Here is a 19,729-nt window from a genome sequence, read left to right on the forward strand (position 1 = left end):
TGCGCATGGTGTGATCATCGTGTACTCACCACGTGCGTGCAGTCTACGTCGTCAAGAGAACAAGTGGCCCCGCCATTACTTTCGAGTACCTCCGCCATATGCTGCGTTTCATCTTCGGGGAAACCCACGAAGCACACCCGCACGCCATGAAACACCTTCAGTGTGTGGCCTTCCTATAAAACAAAAGTTTTAAATCTTAAAGTTATTTAGTATAGGTATCAGATGACCTAGACAAAATCTTTATCTACTGCTAAAAGGAAGACATGAAATAATCATAATATTACACAAAATTCAACAGAACTCCGAGAAGCAATCATTATTATATATCTTTTAATTTTTGACATTATTCATAGGATTAATATTCCTCGAATACTAAGGATTTTTCTTACTAAGGAGATTATACCTTTAGTTTTCCATTAATACTGAGATTATTTGGCTTATTTATTATACCAGCAATATATTGTATATATGCTTTAAAGTTCGAACGTACGAGTATAGACAATAGTTTACAACAATTCTGTTTAAAAATCATAACGATATTTCGATGGATTAGGTAAATACTATATGTTATTTTTAACTAACACAACATTGTTTTAAGCGTTTTATTAACGCGTTGCTATCGAACTTACTGCGAACGAAACAGTTTAGTAGTACAATAACGTTTTACACAAATTATTATATTATTAAAATTGGATAAAATTCATCAAACTCTTTATTTTTAAAGGTACAGTTCAGTTCAAGTTTTGATTATTACCAGATATTGAACTACGACTTACAAAATCATATATAAACTATCAGTGCAGTTTTAACAATAATTTAAATGACAATACTACTTACTCTACATATATCTCGTTTGGATCAATCGTTGCTAGTATATACACTCGTACGACCTGACCTAGGTTCAATACGAATTTTCTCGAGTGACAAACTAAGCCCGCTTCCACTCTCTGGGTCACCCGCACGAACCACGCTGGTATATCAAATGTGAACGAGAGCTACAGAGGGGGCCCTTTAGCTTAAGGTTTGCGAAGAAGTTAAGGCTAAGCGCTCTCTAAGCACTCGACCACGTCAAGCACGGTAAATAACAAATGAAAAAAAAATGTACAATTTATGCTACTCCTGTATGAATGGCGTATCTGAATCCATACGTTCCTCAAAATGTTCGTTATAACTCCGTGAGGTCAGCATCAACATGAAACCATGTGGAAGTGGCACGAGAGTATTAGGCATTGACAGAAGCCTGTTAAGATCACAGAAACGAACTTAAATGGAAATGCTAAAAAATAAAAGTGTAGCTATCACATGAGAATGCTTCGCATTGCTGGCCACTGCGACAACAAAACTTTTTATTTCATCATTTTTGAGCGTTTGATATCAAATCGAATGCCGATTTGAGTTCAGACGCCGTCAGTGACCTTCTCTCTGCCATTACGTTTGGAGAACAAATTCAGCACAGCTAAATAATAAAGAATTAATTGGGTGAAGTCGGAGCTCACAATGAAGGAGTCATCGGTAGCAAAGCAGGCGGGGTCGTCGCGACGCTCCCAGCACGCGTCGACCCAGGAGCGCTTCAACACCGGCACACCGAAGCCCATGCAATACCGGTACTTGTCGCCGGTGGCCGCGGCCGCGATCAGGTGCGTCACTTTACTCGACATGTCTTTACGTATCGAACCGCCCATATAATGGATCAGTGTTATCAGGTACGTCTGCGGGACATCACACAATAAGTTTCATAAAACAAAAACTCACCTTACCCTTATCTTAAATTCACGTAAAAATTTTATTATTATATGTTTATCGTATATACAGAAAAGTGCTGTACGGGCCTATTAATAACTTAAAAGCTAGTAATTGGTATTCTAACGGTTACTTTGCAATACATTTTTAATAACATATTATGTATGTGCCATAATATAAAATCTTATATGAAAAATAATGTGTCTGTCACACATGAGAAATACAAGAAATAAAATTAAAATATCGCCTAAATTTCGTCTACGGATATATAATAAAATTCCACGCGATCTCTTATGCCTCCCGTTTCTTAGCTATAAATCTAAAATTAAAAGTATTTTCTAAAATAAATCTTTATATCTCTTTAAAGCGTTCAAGAGGTTTTAGTTGATTGATATGAGAACAATTGGTTTGTTGGCCCATTTACTTGATTGATATTATATACATTATAATGAAAAAAAAAATTATTAAAATTAATTTGAAAGAGAACAACCTTTCTGGACGGCTCTTCTCAATAGATCAGCGCACACCGTGCCGGTAGCTCACTACTTATACTGTTACTACTTATATTGGTGCTAAATATTCTGGTTCGATCCTCGACTGGCATAAATCGTAAAGTAAAATATGATCGACAAAAATGACATGCATCCACAGCGCGCAGCAAGTTTTACAAAATGCAGCACTTAAACGTACATTATTCAAAGGAAACAAGGGACGTGTGAGTCAGTGCACTAATGGTTTTAATGCTAAAATCTATAAAACTTCACAAAATACCTATAGACTGTAACCAAAAACAATTTGTATTTATTAATATACAGTTATTAGGCCTCCCCAGAGATTTCCAAAATGATCGGTTGTAATTGGCCTATATTCAGCATCATCCGAGACCTTAACAACGACGTATGTCCACCTAAAGAGTGTTCGTTGTAAGCTTCGCCTGTGTCGATGATCTTCTCCTCGGCGGCAGGCCTATATGTCCAGCAGAGGACGTATAGCGTAATACACTTAATAATTAGTATTAATACGTAAGCTTTTTAATCCTATAACTTTTTTCCGGCTTCTTACCAGCTCATCTTTCTTTCGAAATCCCGAAAAACATATAACAGCACCGCGCATCGCCAACGAGTATAGTGGGCGTGCGTTAGCGGGCGGAGGCTCATCTTGGTCGGCCAGCTGCAGCACCGCCGTCGGACCCAGTACCCTGAACAAAAAAAATATCATAGAAACATATTGTTTAAAAACAAATTAACAATTAAAAAATATTTTTTTTCCTATGGTCAGATTCATCATGTCAGCAGACCGCAAGGCATAAGCCTCCCCCAATGATGGCCATGGTCGTACAATGCCCGCCTGCAGCGGCTTTCGTCGACCTAGACTTAGCTATTTCAGTGATTGTGATTGTAAGCTGTAACAAGTTAAAGTTGCAATATTTAATGTTTCTAAGTTAAACTCCCTTATGAATATTATTATTAAAAACTGTCTTGGAATGTAACACAGTGAACAAGTTTCATAGCAATAAATGAATAACTTTCTTAGTCTTCTTTTCCTGTTATCTGTCTTATGATGTCAAGGTAACCAGCGGCCTGGTACGTAGAAGAATTTATACATCGTCACTAAACCAATATTTTTAGCGAAAGGAGAGTTGTGTAAACTAATTTTTTATATGGTTTTTGAAAACATTGCTATGTCAGTTGCCCAAATTAAAAGAGTGAATCCGAGGCTGCAAATAATAAACAACCGTATTCCCTGTTATGTGTTGTGAAAATGTAGCGAAAAATGTTTGAATGATCCTCCTTTGAGCGATAGACAGCCGCGTTGTACGTGACGCATGAGGTTCCCCTCCCGACGCCGACGTGACGTCACAGGATACAGCATACACGAACATCGTGGGCACAATTCGATAGAAATAGTTCTGACGAATTACATTCAAATTCCACCGAAAACAAGCGTTTTCAGAAATTAAATTGGGAACACACCGGGTGACAAAACTAATTCTATTAAATAGTTGGACCGCGAATGTCATAAATAATACAAAAAATTTAACAAGTTTTGAATTGTTATTTGAGATATAGTTCGATTACGCATGGTTTGTATTTGCAATGATTTTTATGAAGCTAAACATTGCACAATCTGCTGAATATGACCAATTACCTAAAAACGTCTGTCGTTTGGCCTAGGTTTCTTCTAAGTACACAAAATTAATTACCCTGTCGCATGCATCAATATAGTTTTATTTTAACTATGAATATACACTTCAAAAAAAAAAAATATGGATACAAACAAGAATACATTTATTCACACACAAAGTAAAGCACACAAGCTTACCTAACGGATAACACTGTTTTTAAAACGCTATATAGAATGATTTTCGTAAAGTATGTCCAACATCAAAAATGTTAGACAATTCATTTATGGTGCACTGATTTTTATGGGCCACAATAATTCATTATACATTATGAAAAGATTAACCACGAGGAAACACAAAAAATGCAAAACTGCAATACCCAACACCAACCCTTTTGCGTTAAAAGATTAATTCAGTATCAATATTACTTTTTACATTATTGTATTATGTATTTTTATATAATACATTGATATATACTGTATAAAAAGTATTAAACAATGTTTAATAAAAATATCGTTTTTTTTTTCATAAAAATAATAATAAAAAAAGAAATGGACAGAAACTAATTACATCAATAACTAATTAAATTTAAATATTAATTGAACATGCATATAATTGTCAGGATGTAAACATAAACAGACTAACAACCCTTCTGAAATATTATATTTAACTAATCAACTTGTTTTTATTACGCGATGTCCTTCACAATACTTGCTCTTATTTGCTATAAAATTTTATTGCAAGTACACTTACTATTATATCATAACATTTAACATGTAAACCTTGTGTAACACTTCAGTGTTATGGAAGGGATCATATGATAAATACATTTTGTGTTCTTCCCATAAGTCGACATGTAAGGTAGTAATATTGAATGGTCATGGTCATTTTTTGGACATCATTCGGCTTTTTTCTTCTGCAAATAAACTATAAAATATTGTACGAATAGCTAAGATTAAGCTTTAATGCACTTTGACTAGTGCGACGAAACTACAAGGCCCGTTACAACCTACTATGACAATTAAATACGTCGATATTTGCAACGCAAAACCTGTACCGTACCCGAATACTAAAAGTACAATTTAATTAATATTACGAAATGAAAAGATTAAAAACACAATCATAAGCTGCATGTACGATTTCTAATGGGTTTAAATTATAATCTACGATATGTTGCGTGTGAATGGATCATGAACACGAAGTAAAAATTGACCATTTAGAAAAATGCTTCCTTTACGAAATTATAACCGACTGACCGGATATCGACGCTTGCTCATTTCATTGTTACCTTTTCTGTTAACGATTTATCTGCAATATCAATGTTCGTATTTCACGTTTCATTAATTTAGACTATATGTCTAAATTAAAATGGTTTGAATGCTAAAAATATTTAATTAGTAAAACGAATTGGTTACAATTAACATTAAAGAGGATTTGAGTGTTTACTGAATGCATTTTGCTGACGCTGAATCTAATTTTTGATCTGAACTGATCAGTTCTTGTGGAACTTCCTCTTCCTCCGGAGTCTGCGGAAGCCGTGTGGGTCCCATAGCACTAGGCACTAGTCCGACTTATGCTACACTCACTAATGATGCACTTAATCCACATATTACAAAAATGTGTCATTGAATACATTCTAACATTTAGCACTGTCAATACTAGCATAAATCCATTTCAATTTGATACGAAATCATAATAGTGTTCTTCATAAGTAGAGGAAACAAAGGCGCAGGCGGCGTTCGCGCTATGCGTTCCACGTTAGATTGAAAAACAGTCGCGAGGAATTTAAGGCCGAAAATAGCGAGGAGCGTCGTTCCCGCGCCGTCCCACACGCACTCGCACCTTTATTTACATCATTCCGTGAAACACAGTCACCGAGAGCACGACCTTTTCACGAATGAACGAACGTCTGAAAACAATCCCGACTTACCTTTAGGGTAAACGTTTCATTGCTTATCCAAAGGTCGCTTTACTTTCAACGACATTCATTTATTTGGCAGAATGCAATAAAAATACTGAATAAGCTAATTCCTCCCATTAACCATAAACGCGTTGCCTGAGTCTAAATTTGCTATGATTTAGTTGTAGCAAACAAACTAAGCAGATTCTTTAAATTCTTCATCCATAAGTTTATAACTTTACAATAAAATACGACATAACAGTTTAAAGAACAACGGACAGGACACTTTAGCCGTTCATTATATAAATTCAACATAACGTTTAAACTTGTTATGTCATTACATTACGGTTAATACTACAGTTCCAATGTTTTAGTTTTGGGTGTTTTATTTCATAGTTTTTTTTATTGGTGTTCCATTTGCATTGACAGAGAAAGTCAATTGCGATCAATATACTTTACAGCTAGTGTTAATTAGCGCGGTCGGCTCAATGGCTGAGTTTAGAGGCGGTCGGGAACGTTGTTTATAGAAGCCATAAATCTCCGGTAAGCCGGGCATCGGCTAGCAGCATCACTATAAACATCCCGCGTCTCACTCGTCCCCGAATTCTTCAAACAACCGATTTCGTCGCGACGAGCTTGTTTCTTTCCCGTGTAACTAGCTCACGTTATAATTTTGGATGTATTTAGTGACTTACATTTCTATTGTGATATATCGATACTTATATAAATGACTTGCTGCAGAATCGATCGTGGGATAGGACTAATCTCACGAACGATATTGTCAGATACCCCCCCAAAAAAGTCCATGGGAGTAAGATCCGGTGACCTGGGTGGCTAGGGGTGGGTAATTACCAAAACGATTTGTCAATTTTTAAGGGAAGAAATTACAAATAAGCGCTATTTCTGAAAGCAGCGATGGTTTCTCTAGCCGCGTGCGGTGTGGCACCATCTTGTTCAAACCAGGTATGCGAACTAAAGGCAGGATTCTCTTAGTAATGGCATGTACATGCAATAATTGTCCAATATTTGCCGATAAGAAACAAAGGTTTGTTATTGGTAACCCTAATCGATTATTAATATGGACCGACAATTCCCTCGATAAAGAAAGATAAAGCGCACCATACCGTCACTTCGGGACGAGTTCCACATTTTCGTTAATCTCTAACGTTCGGCTAGGTCCCGGCCACGAATTTATTTTTTATTGTACCCGTTGTTCGGAACCACTACACCTACGAACGAACCAGATCTTCACTTGGAGCATTACGTAAGTGTCGAATATTGTACCGAGAACAAAACTGACGTCGCGCAATTGTACACGAAGCATTGGCCTTAGATTTCGGACGCGCGTTGTCCTTCTTCGCATTGTTCCTATGCGACATCGTGAGTAAAAAACCTGCATCAATAACGAAAGTATTGCTGCCCTTTCCCCGCTCCCCCGCCTGATGGCTACGGAAAATTTTCGGTCCCTTATGGTTCCGAGTGCCTATGTTAAAGTTAAGTTGATACGAGCGTGCAAAGGATTTTTCCATTAAGAACTATGTTCCTCCTTGTAACATAAAAGAATGACAAGACAAATGACATCAAATTTGATCCACAATATTAGTAAATATTTTGTAAGCAACTGTGTTTAATAAAGTAATTAAACAAAAATAGTAAAAAAATCTTAATATAGCGAAGGATTTATTAAGTGATAATTAAGCTTAGGAATTAATTGCTCAATCTATACCTGTATTAAGGATGACCATTACAAATTCTGTCAGAATTTGTTATGATCTAGATACCTTAAATCAGGGTGCGCTCGGACCTCTCCGTAGCTTTGAGATGAAGGATGCCAATAAAGGAAAGTTCAATCCGATTATAGGTTTTGTCGAATTGGGTTTTTCAGACATTCAGTACATAAGTGGTCATTATAAATGATCCTATGTTAATAATAATATGAATAAATTAATGTTTCTTCTTAGCCGTTGGTTTAAAAAAAAACTGACCTGTACTTTGCCCTGTGGGCGGCGTCGAAGAGCTCTCCTTCGAAGGGCGCAGTGACGAGGTAAGAAGGCGGGGCGGGCGGCGACTGCGGCGGCGGAAGGGCTTCGCCCGCGCGCACCGCCTCCACCGTGCCCAGCCGCTCGCACGCTGCGCGCACACGCTCGCACTCCAGACAAGCTTCACTTACATATATCAACGGGCTGGACGAGCCTGCAAAATTATTTGTTTATTTTAGTTGAAAGGTCTTTTACCAGCGCGTGTCGCCAGTGACCATATTTCTGAATCTTGATCTTTTACGATGGGCCCTATCAGAAGGCTCAAGATCACCGTCCAAATTTAATAACAACTGTGAATTTCCACAAATCCTTCATCGTCAGATATAATTGTTGTGTGCGAATCATGAATTGGATCTTCTTATGAAACCCGCGACATTATTTTCGAACATTGAAATAAATAAGTTGAATATGTAACGAGAAAAAGAATCCTTGATGTTATTCAATCAGTCTTAATTTTCTTAATTTAGGTTTATTTTCTTAGGTTTTCGACGTTTCGAATACTTTGCAGGTCAGGACATTTAACAATATAATTCAATGTAAAATTCTATAAAAATGTAAACAAAACTGACGAAAGGTAAACTTAATAAAGTCGTCTGTATTCAATATGCAAAGAAGGCTACACGGCGTTTGTCATAAGGAAGTCATGACATGTAAACACGACTTCGCTCGTTACGATAATTCGCGTTGAAATAAAGCAGGCAGGCATGCATTCAGTTCTTTCTTTGATCCTGTTGAATTCGCTGAGGATTTGAAGTTAGTAAACAGTAATGTTTAAAAGAATTTCGGTATAAATTTCTTTATTTTCAATTTGTAATTTAAACATATTTTCATAACAGTTTTCAATTTCCGAATTATTTTTATAAAAATACAATCAGTTTCCGCTGAACAGTTCCAAATTCAAACAAATTACTTGAGGGGTTAGGATACTCACCGATTTTTAAATTAAAACGTCAATATTCCATTCAACATATATTCTCAATGTTTAGCTGTGTTACCCCTCATAAATGTATTTAATAAATCAATGCAGAATAAAACCGGTGCCAAGTTTAACAACGTAGAGCAATCGTTCAGAGATCTCTTTATAGCATATTAATTAAAAGCTAAAACTTTTGGTTTCCTATTGTTATTGTTATACTTTAACATTAATTAGTTTTAAGAAGATTTGAAACCAACATTTAACCGTACCGCTGTACCGCGCATTTAGGTAGTCAGTTAAATGTAAGGCGCCCTATATACTGATAATTAATGCTTTAAAGTATAAAAGCTTTAAAATGATTGAATGTATAGCTCATTTTTAATCACGTAGAGAAAGTGATCGCTCGAAAATATGTTACAATACGACAAGTAAAGAGTAGATGGTTAACAATAATTATTTTAATATGTCTAAATCCGAATTTTTAAACTGCTTTTTCCTATTATATAGGGAGTACTGTATATTAATTGACAGCAGATGAACTATGCCTTCAAGCCTTTCAAGCAATTATACCGATACACAATGAAACTATTTTTAAGTAATATTGAAATATAATATTTGTGTTGTTTTGTTTATATCGTATATTATTCTAATATATTTCTATATATTATTCTAGTACTCAAACATGACAAGGAGATCGACAAATAAAATGCAGCCGTTCTTCTGGTGAAATAGTGTAAAGGTTCTAGACAATTACTAATGCTTTACGATTACAATATTAGAAAGCCGTTAAAACTATAGATGAATATTTATTCAAATAAAAATTATGACGTTCCAATTTCATATACGTGCAGTGATTGACAATTTTTTTGAAATTTGTTAATTTATAACTAATTCTAAATTTTTTACAATAACTTAATATTTTTTACTAAACATTGCAATATTTTTGCCTTCGTATCCTTTTATTATTTGTAGATATTTTATCACTTGTTCACTACTCAATGCTTTGTACAATCGTTCTAACTGCGAATGCATAACTAAGTATCAAGAGACTACTTGCCAAAATACTCATTACTACCAAAATGGAATTTCCGCAGGTTTAAGATTGCAGGGCGCAGAGTGCGACTAGCGTAATGTCTCTTTCAAAGTAGCAAAACTCGAGACATACGGGGGGAGTTTCAGGTCGGGCCGCTTACTACTATTTTACTGGATTAGGAGGCCGCCAAGGTCGTAGATGGCTTCAGTGAACGCTCCACATGGAGTGACGAAGCTCAAAGGCCCTCACTTGTTGATAATACCCGCTTAGCATTCTGACACAAGGCGGCCCAAGAGGGCCGAACGTCGGCTTGGCCAGTTGCTATTTCCTAGCTAAGATCTCTTCTAATACTTCGGAAAGCGTTAGCACTGGAATAAGTGACGAAAGAAATTCCAGCAACGTTTCTATCTAGTATAGTCTTAGTAAAAGTAATAAATTGATGCCCGTTAAAGGAACTGGACGATTGTTGGCAGTTCCGTGTCTATATGCATGTACAAAGCTTGTATACGAGTTTACTATGCTAAACTTTATTGCATACTTGTATTTAGAAGACTAATGAGCCGATAAGACGTGGGATCAATTCTGGAGAGCTTCTTGCCCTATGACTTTCGTACTCTTCCATTATTTGGAGAAGAAATTAGTTATGTTATAGGGGCTTTGCGCTGGTTCGGATTGGCGGGTAGGACGCTGGGAGAGCATTACTCCTCCGGGCTAACTCATTTTTCGTCCAGCAAGGTCAAATCGGATTATTTGGGCGCGAGAGAAGTGGCATGGTTGAGCATGCCTCTCCTTTGAGGGATTTGGGTATCTTATAGCGCTCTCTAGCTTGACGTTGGAGGTGACGCATGTACCTCGGTTGGGAAACGATCATGGGCGCGCATAGTGTTCGCACGTGATGGATTCGGCATTGACGTCGGTTGGAATGGACATTTCGTGAAGAGATTTTTCAGACTTTGTGCCAATTAAAATGGATTTTAGTCGCTGTGATATCTGGGGTAACGGCGCCCAGCCGAAGTATGATTGACGGTGGTTAGAGTGAAGCTCGTGAATCACCGAAGCATCATTAATCGCGCGTGTTATACCGTTAACGATCACTATGTCAAATATATTTGGCGAAAGCACTTTGACACTAAGATAGCGCGTGGATTCTGTGGGTCTGATGACCTCAAAGTTTAATTGATTTGTGAGGGCATCTAGCGCTCTCCGTCGATCGTTGATGAAGTATGAGGCCACTCTAACGTTATACTCATTGGCCAATATGGATCTAGTTATTTTAACAGGTAGTACACGATGTACTAGACCATTTTTTATTTATTTTTTACTTGTAAGCGAATTGTCTGTCTGGGTCTCTTAGCCATTTCGCTATCATATCAAAATATATGTAGTCATAATTCCAACTTCACGCTTTTAATATGAATACGAGAGTACTTAAAGCAGGAGTAATTGTTTTAGTTCTAGTTTAGTAGTTTTAGCAGTCCTGACTTGGTTATACATTTATACATTACTTCTTTAACAATTCTGAAGAGACCGAAACTTCAAAATCGTAAGGTGCAAGGTAAGTGGCTGAAGATGTGTGTACTTGCGTTATTACTTCTTTCTGTTAAATAATTCCGGTGGTTCCAAACTTCTTGCTTTAAGCTTATCGATCCTTGGAAGTAAAAATTTGAGTCGATGGTTTAGCCCGGCGGTAAAAGCTCATAATAAACAATGCCTTTGTAATCCCTTCATACACACAGCATCCTAATTGCGAGCCTGACCTAGCCAACGTCTGTATAGACTAACCAATGTTCCATCAAAAGCTTTTTCGCACGTTCTTATCAGTCATCAATCTCTTCAAAAACGTTTCGATCTCATTACGTTTAAATAAAGTATCGTTAATGAGTGTAGGGTTCATAAGTTTTGTTTCAATGACCTTGTGTCATACCCAAATATCAAGCTTTTTACTATACCTGCCTTTTACAAATTAAAATTTCATGAAGTGGAAGGAAGACAAATATTACGAGGGTGGATTGAAAAGTACTCGGCCTAACCAAGAAAATAAACACATACTAAATCAGTTATATTTTTATTTTTCTACATAATCACCATCAAGTTCAATACACTTTTGCCACCTCCCCTTCCAAGCAGTTAGACCGTTGAAAAAAAATGATTCTTCCTTAGAGTCAAAATATGCGTCTACAGCTGCTTTGACCTCGTCGTTTGTCGAAAATCTTTGACCTCCCAAGTACTTTTTTAGGTTAGGGAACAGAAATAAGTCTGATGGTGCCAGATCAGGTGAATACGGCGGATGCGGTAACAGTTCAAAGCCACAGTTGTGAATTTCAGCCATTGACTGTACTGACGTGTGAACACGGGCGTTATCTTGATGAAACAGGACTTTTCTTCTGAGCATTCCTCGACGTTTTTCTTTTATTTCCTCTCGTAAACGACGTAGTAAGGTGCAGTAGTAATCAGAGTTTATAGTCTGACCCCTTTCAAGATAATAAATCATAATCACACCTTTCGAGTCCCAGAATACTGAAGCCATCACCTTATTGGCCGACAAATTCGACTTAGCCTTTTTAGGGGGTAGTGAATCAGGTCTTCTCCACTGTTTTGATTGTTGTTTTGTTTTCGGTGTACAGTAATGAACCCATGTTTCGTCCATAGTAACAAAACGATTCAAAAAATCATCTGCATCGGCTTCAAATAACTCCAACAGTCGCGTGAAATAGTCAATCGCGTCCTTTTTTGTTCAACTGAAAACAGTCGCGGAACCCACCTCGCAGACACCTTGTGGAAATCCAACTCGTTGACAATGATGTTTTGAGTTCGTTCATAAGAGATGCCTATAATCTCGGCTATCTCTCTAATTTTTAATCTGCGGTCTCCCATTATTAAATCAAGTACTTTTTTAATATTTTCGTCAGTAGTTGACGTCGAACCCCTTCCAGAGCGGGGTTCATCTTTCACACTCTCTCTACCACGCTTAAATTCTGCTATCCATTTTTTGACGGATGAATATGACAGAGCATAATCGCCTAATGTACTGACCATGTCATCATGGATGGCTTTTGATGATAGCCCCTTCTTATGGAGGTACTTAATGACGGCACGCTACTCGATTTGCTCCATTCGCGGAAATTATGTCCGATTACTTTGTTAATAAATTTATAAAATCACAACTAATTATCGCACACGTTTCGAACTTCACACAATGAACTAGTCTGAACTGAACTAAATAATGTGCGTAGATTTGATTTTTAGAATTGAATGGATCTGTGTTAGGCCGAGTACTTTTCAATCCACCCTCGTACGAGTGTCGAACAATACACCTTCGGGATTTAAATGCAATAATAAAGGTAATATAAGAGAAATTATTTAAAAAAATGCAGTTATTATTAACGTCATTTACACAAGTAATGTTATAGCGTTAATAGTTCAATGCCGCAGCCATTGAGTCATATTCGTGACACACAGGGAACACCCGCCACTCTTGGCACCTGCGGGCAACTTCATTCATGTTCCTATAATCACCGTATCGCTTACAATTCAAATATGCACTTATAAATTTTATTTACCAGTCTAACTCTAAAATTATTTTGCTATGGTAAATTTATGTCGACGAACATATTGCCGATAAAATTGAAATTCGCGAAAAGAATTATAATTTTTCTAGAATTTTCACACACGTAAGTATTTATGTGCAACGCAATAGCGTGACTTCATGTACGTTTTAGCGATTAAATTTTACAAAATTAAGGTAATTTTCTATAATTTCCTCTCGTCAAACTAATGCAACCATACATGTTTATTTAAATACTCAGTATCCTTCAAAACTTATCAATTTAATTGCTCTAAATAATAGCGTAATAAATCCTTACATATAGAAAACCTTACCTGAGTTTATAACATTAATAAGTAATTACAAAAATCATAATTGACATATCGGTACCGAAAATTGTTTTTAGAAGAAATTTGAAATAATGATTCAATCATACTAAGAATCGTTCAAAATAATAATAACGAAATCATTCTATTATAGTAGAAACGTAACCCTAAACCTCTGCGAAAAATCGAAAATCGCAAAAATTCTTGTTTTACTTGACACTGTTACAATCAATGCCTCTGTATCCGTCCATTGTACAAGCCCGTTATTTTAGCAGAAATTAAAAATAAAAGTGACGAATGTTTTCACTTCTTACTCTTATGTTAGTATACGGCGCTGCAAAATCGCATGGCTCCGTGTAAGGTAACATAAATATAAGAAATAATTCTTTCTCTGTTAAAAAAATCATGAAACATTAAACAATTTGGTTAACTGTAGAGCTTCGAAAACTATTACCGCTAATCATTAATACAAATCACTCAAATTGTCTAGTGAAAGTAACACACCTAAAAACTATTGACAACCAGCAACAAGTCACACTGACCATGCATATTTTTATTAAAACACACTATTTGATCTCTTTGATTTGAAGTTATAAATGTTAGACGTTTTTTGTTTAATTACATAATTAACATTTATAAAAATAATATGTGGGTCGGTTAATCGCAATCGCAACAGGGGTGAAAGTATGAAAATATTTACAAAATGTTGGAGAATGTCATGGTAAACAATTTGGATGCTTTCAATGATAGCGGCCCGCCGTGCGTTTGCAGCGCTTCCGCACGGCGTATCAGCACGGTATTAATTATAGTCGCGAACATTAGCTGCGTATAATAATTGCTACACTTGAAGCCACCCAAGACTCCAGGCTGATGGCAGGCGATAGTGGCGCACACGCTAGATAAATGCATTCGCACTCACATCCTCCGCCAAGGTATAATCGCAGTTGTTCTACCAACGCTAGCATGGCTGGCATGCGTGCTGCGAATCACGCATTACACCATCTGGAAAAGCTATATCTATCAAGACTACGTAACAAATAAACAAAGACAATCATGTGTAGCAGAATATTTCTTCATTCATCATCATTTCGTCAATGACCTCTCTAGATAAACGTTCATGTTTAGTCGTTACTTTATGACACGTGTTTCATGCGCAAAATATAATGCTATTTAAATTTTAAAAAATAATAACAATAATCTAAGACAAAGAACGAAAGAACAAGAAAACTATCTACTATTTTAAGTTTTTTTTTACTGAATATACTAAACAAATTTTAACAGACTACTTTATTTTAACTGCACATTACTAAGTTAAACGGTGATTATCGTTGTACGTAGGTGACACTTAAAGGTTTTTTGAACTTGCCAATTTAAAAATAACATATGAAGATATGTGTATAATATTCGTAAAAAGAATCATGAATTGTACCGAAGCACGAAAAGGCCGTCACATTAACTGGTGCCATGATATGATGTTGACGGCTATTTGCCTACGGTGCTTCAAACGTTGAAATATAATATTGTCACAGATATCTAAACTAAGATCCGTAGTCATGATTCTGAATCCAAAAAGCAATCTTTACAGGTTTTTTTTTTACAAAACAACATCCACTATGTTTTCTTAAAAAGACTTCATAATAGATAAAACGAAGGAAAAAAAGACGATAGCTTCGTTCATTAGTCGACAAGGCAATGCAATAATTATTCTCAAAAACAAGAAAGTAGTAATAGCAGTGTGCACTAGCATTTGTTTGCCGGTGGTTTTGGAAGGTTCAAAAAGAACATCCACACGGCAGTGTACTCCTTCATCAGGACAACGCACCAGCGTACCCAACTGGAGCAGTAACCAAGTTTTTGACAATGGCAGACGTGGATTGTTGGGCTTTCCTACTTATCTACCCATCGAAAGAAACGAACAAAATTGTATTCGCTTACAAGAACATTAAATTTTGATAAATTGGATAGAAATTTTTACACTGTCTCAATCTAGTAATTAATTATGCAAATGTTTTACTATAGTTATATATACCAATTTTCATTCAGTAGCTTCGGTAACATGCAATTTTTAATGTTCAAATTCTGACGCACAGTGACATTGGTTTTTCAAAAGATTAACATCTTCACGAATTGTAGACAATAACAAAAAAAACTTCTTGTTTAACAAATCACACTGGGTTTTTACAAATTAATGTTCAAATGCTGATTTTAAGTTGTAAATGTTCAAACATTGCAATATCAACAATATTAATAAGGTGAATTCTTTACGGATACATTATGATGACATTAAAAGGTTACGTTTGGAAAAAGAAAAGTTAGTAAAATTTTACTTTGAGCTACTTTTAATTTGTTTTTCTTTCTTACAAAATGAATCTAATGAAAAAAATTGAAAATTGAATTACGTACATTGAAAACTATTAAAAAAAGCAACGCATCCTAAATTTTGTGTCGTTTATGGACCTAATGCACTGTCAAAAAGATAAAGATAAATTTGGTTTAAATATTTTTAATTTAGGTATTTTTGGTGTCAAATTTTGGATTAGAGAGTGTGCTGGTCAAGCCTAAACCCAGATTTCAATCACAGATAGTCTCAAATGTGCGGCCTAGCGTTATCTCGCATTAAAGAAAAATTTCCCTTGATTAAACAGGCAAAAGGCATTACAAATGACTCTGCAATGTCGCTAAGCATCCTACCGTCTTTACACTTTGATCTTGTCGTTATCTATTGAATTCTGATTATCAGTAAAGAGTACATTTCAAGCACTAGCGACATAATCTTGTACGAACGAGTAATTTTAACCGAGCTACTATGTGATCTATAACCTGTAATGAGGCTGGCCAAGGACGTGGCCCTGAAGAGTAAAAGACGACCGGAATACGAGGAATGCCCCATCTCATTCGTCAAGCGTCAGCATAGGCTGGGAACGTTTGACGAATGGAATAGGAGGTACATGGAAGGAACGACGGCACCGATTACGCGAAAGTTTTTTCCGGATGCCGTCGCGGTTTATCGCGCGCTCCACAGCATGGAGGTGGACACGGTCTTGGTCCAGCTCTTTCAAGTAATAAACGACGAAGACTATATTATATTTATAGTATATAACTTTGGAAAATAAAGAAAAAAAATGGGTATGTTCAGAGAAAAAATACTTCGATAGGAAACATGAAGAAATTTTGTAACTTTATTGAAAAACATCTCTCTCCATGATAAATCTTAACAATATTCAAGGAAATTTAGAGATTCCTAAGGAGATGGGAATCTGGTAATGCAGGTGCGGAACTATGAAGTGGATGCATTAACACGTCTAAAACCAAGCAAACATTATTTTCCGTGTGGCTGTAGCCGGATGTAGCCACACTACCCACGTTATAATGGCAAACTAAACAAGTAGGTGATTAACAACAGCACTTTTCTTCTATATTATTTGCTTAAACCACACCAGCTGATGGTATAAGTAATCCGGGTCGATGGTTTTTCCTAGAAGTTTTTTAGTTGGAAAGGTTCAATTTGCTTCAGGCCTCGTTGGCAAGCTCGGTCTGTCGAAGAGCCACAGAGAAAGCTATGCTCGGGATTTCTACGAGATCGAATCAGGAATGAGGAGATCCTTATTTCGAACAAAAGTAACTGACATAGTGCAGCAGATTGTCAAGTGGAAGTAGGCCACAAAGGGCGCAGAACAGACACCACATAGCCGTCGGAGTCGTCAGGCCTTAGTAGACATAGACTACAGACACATAAGCGCAACGTAAAACGTTCACCCACAAAGTGGACAGATTGAATGGCGTGCACTTTCAACCGTTCTTATAGGCAACCTAAGGCAGAAGCTTATATGTAATAGGCTCGTAATGAGCGACACCTATCTAATCCCGTCATACATACAGCGTTATCTATTTCGAGTTCGTTTGGGTTATTGGCGTGCGGATATTTCTGAAAAATTTAATTACAACAATATAATTATGTTTCAACAGAGAATCATGAACGAGCATAAATCATTGTTTCATCATGTTTATTTCTGTGAGCATGCAAGAATCGATCATTTCGATTAAAATTGTTTAATAGGAAACGATTAGCTCTTCAACCATGTCTTACCTTCTAAGCCTATTCTATTCGACTTTTTAGTATCACTATATATTAACTCTTTGTTGTTTACTAATTTAATCGGATTACAAAATAGAAGAAAAACGGTTTTAACGCCTCTTTTTCCAATGGTTATTTTTTTAATTAGAATTTAGTTGATATGAACCACACATCTTCATATCACATCGGAGTCCCCAGTTAGGTAACCAGGAGAAGTTCGCAATATTTTCGCTAGCGTTACGTTTCAATGCGTTTTTTTTTTTGGCTTTTCAATGGCGTTAAATAAATGCAACCATAGTATGAAAACCAGCCAAAAATAAACAGTGCAATCAAACAAATTTCAAAGCATTTTGCTTATGAAATACAAAAAAGACGGCGTTTCATTTCCTTTAGCACATTGAACATTTTAATTACAAAAGCGGCAGAATTCTCTCCCATCCCCTAGGAAATTAATATAACCTCAATAACTTGCTTTGTCATTATAGTGTCTTTTATATGAATTATATATACGGTACTTAATTGTTTAAATGGTATCTCAAATGCAGTTGCCACAAAGAATCCATTCAAAAAAAAGTTATTAAAATACATGAGTTTAATAAAGATTTATTTTAATTTTAGCGTAAATAATGTTTGCAGTGTAAGGAATAAGATATTATTATAGAATCACAGTAAGGTCCTACCAAAACATGTGACCTTGACGACGTATAACAACCCGCCATTACATTGATGAACTGCCAAAAATTAATCTAAATGAAAACGAACGACTTGGCTTTCGGACATGTTAAAAATAGAAAAGCCCCTGGAGAAAACAAACATAATGTCTAAGCTTCTGAAAAAAGTAACGTAGTAAAAATGGTATAAGTACTAAGTTTTCAACACAGACTTTATTAACAACCTGAAAACAATTTAATAATCATAAAATACGTATAAAATTACTACACCAACCTACGTACGTAACCTAAGCAACGAGATCCTTGAATAGCTATGTGTTCCTTCGAAATTGTGTACTATTAAAAATATAAATTGAAATTACATTTACAATGTTAATAGAATTAAATCAAAAATTTAATTCTAAGAACAAAAAATAAACATTCACACTCTATTATTAAATTTACAACATGTTATAACCATGTGACTTTTATGGAGAGCCAGTAGAAAATCTGATCATACTTGATGTTTTTTGAAGATACAAAGTTTTAATCAAACTATCAGTAACTAGACAGCAGCTGATGTATGGTTTTACACCATTACCATTTTTATTAGGTGCAAACCAAATTAAGAACTACACTCATATATATATATAGGGGGGGGGGGGGTGTTTGTACTTCTTCTCAAGCCATTAGCTTGAAAATTTAACCAATTCCTGAGAATAGGCCTTAGGCCCATTGTCAGAACTATAAATAATTAATTATTGTACTTAACAAGCTGTAGAAGAATTTCTTGCAATTTTATAAATAAGACTGAATATGCCCTGTTTTGCATACAAAAACTTTAAAACTGTTTCTCTAAAACCAGCAAAAATATTTTCCAGCAGATAGTTTGGAAATGTTATTTGCTTATCTGCATTATTAAGTTGCATGGATAATCAATTAACAGTCAATGAATGATGCAGAGTTGCATATTTATTACAATATTTTAAAGTCAATGCCTCCATGAGAAATTCTGCTAAAAAACTTGGGTCACTAATAAGCTACCATAAGAAATATCAGAAGTATATAAAGACCAGAACTTGGGTACCAGGGGAATTAAGTACAATAATTGTTAGTTTACAGCACCACACACATTATTTATATTTTATTATTGAATAAATGATTCAAGTGCACTTGTGCAGTAAAACTAATAACTATATTTCATAATATAGCTTAACAGCAATTAATTGTTTATATACATATATTTGTGTGTGTGTGTGTAAATATTTAAATTCTTCATATTTATATAACTTTTTATTACACACTATATATACAGTGTGTATAATATTGTACAATGACGACATGTATATTTTAAACTAATTTATAATATTAATGAAAAGAATAT

The 19,729-nt window shown here is 35.7% G+C and overlaps 1 protein-coding gene across 6 annotated transcripts in view; it reads right to left on the minus strand.

The window, feature by feature from the left end:
• The window catches only part of pbl (epithelial cell transforming 2 pebble), a 37,007-nt gene that overhangs the window by 15,047 nt on the left and 2,231 nt on the right, over window positions 1–19,729 (minus strand). For 5 of the 6 annotated variants that reach the window (XM_068773119.1, XM_068773117.1, XM_068773115.1 and 2 more), the window contains exons 2-5: window positions 7,748–7,955; window positions 2,803–2,938; window positions 1,497–1,709; window positions 30–173 (exon numbers count right to left, since the gene is read on the minus strand). In XM_068773119.1, the coding sequence (XP_068629220.1) occupies window positions 30–173; window positions 1,497–1,709; window positions 2,803–2,938; window positions 7,748–7,955 (701 nt within the window). Of the gene's footprint in view, window positions 1–29; window positions 174–1,496; window positions 1,710–2,802; window positions 2,939–5,308; window positions 5,579–7,747; window positions 7,956–19,729 lie in introns of those variants that run through there. The other variant, XM_068773118.1, reaches the window with a different exon arrangement.

The sequence above is a fragment of the Battus philenor genome, unplaced genomic scaffold (genome assembly GCF_028537555.1).
Source record: "Battus philenor isolate CCGP_79_NKW_IND1 unplaced genomic scaffold, ilBatPhil1.0.hap1 SCAF_5, whole genome shotgun sequence".
NCBI classification, from domain to species: Eukaryota; Metazoa; Arthropoda; class Insecta; order Lepidoptera; family Papilionidae; genus Battus; species Battus philenor.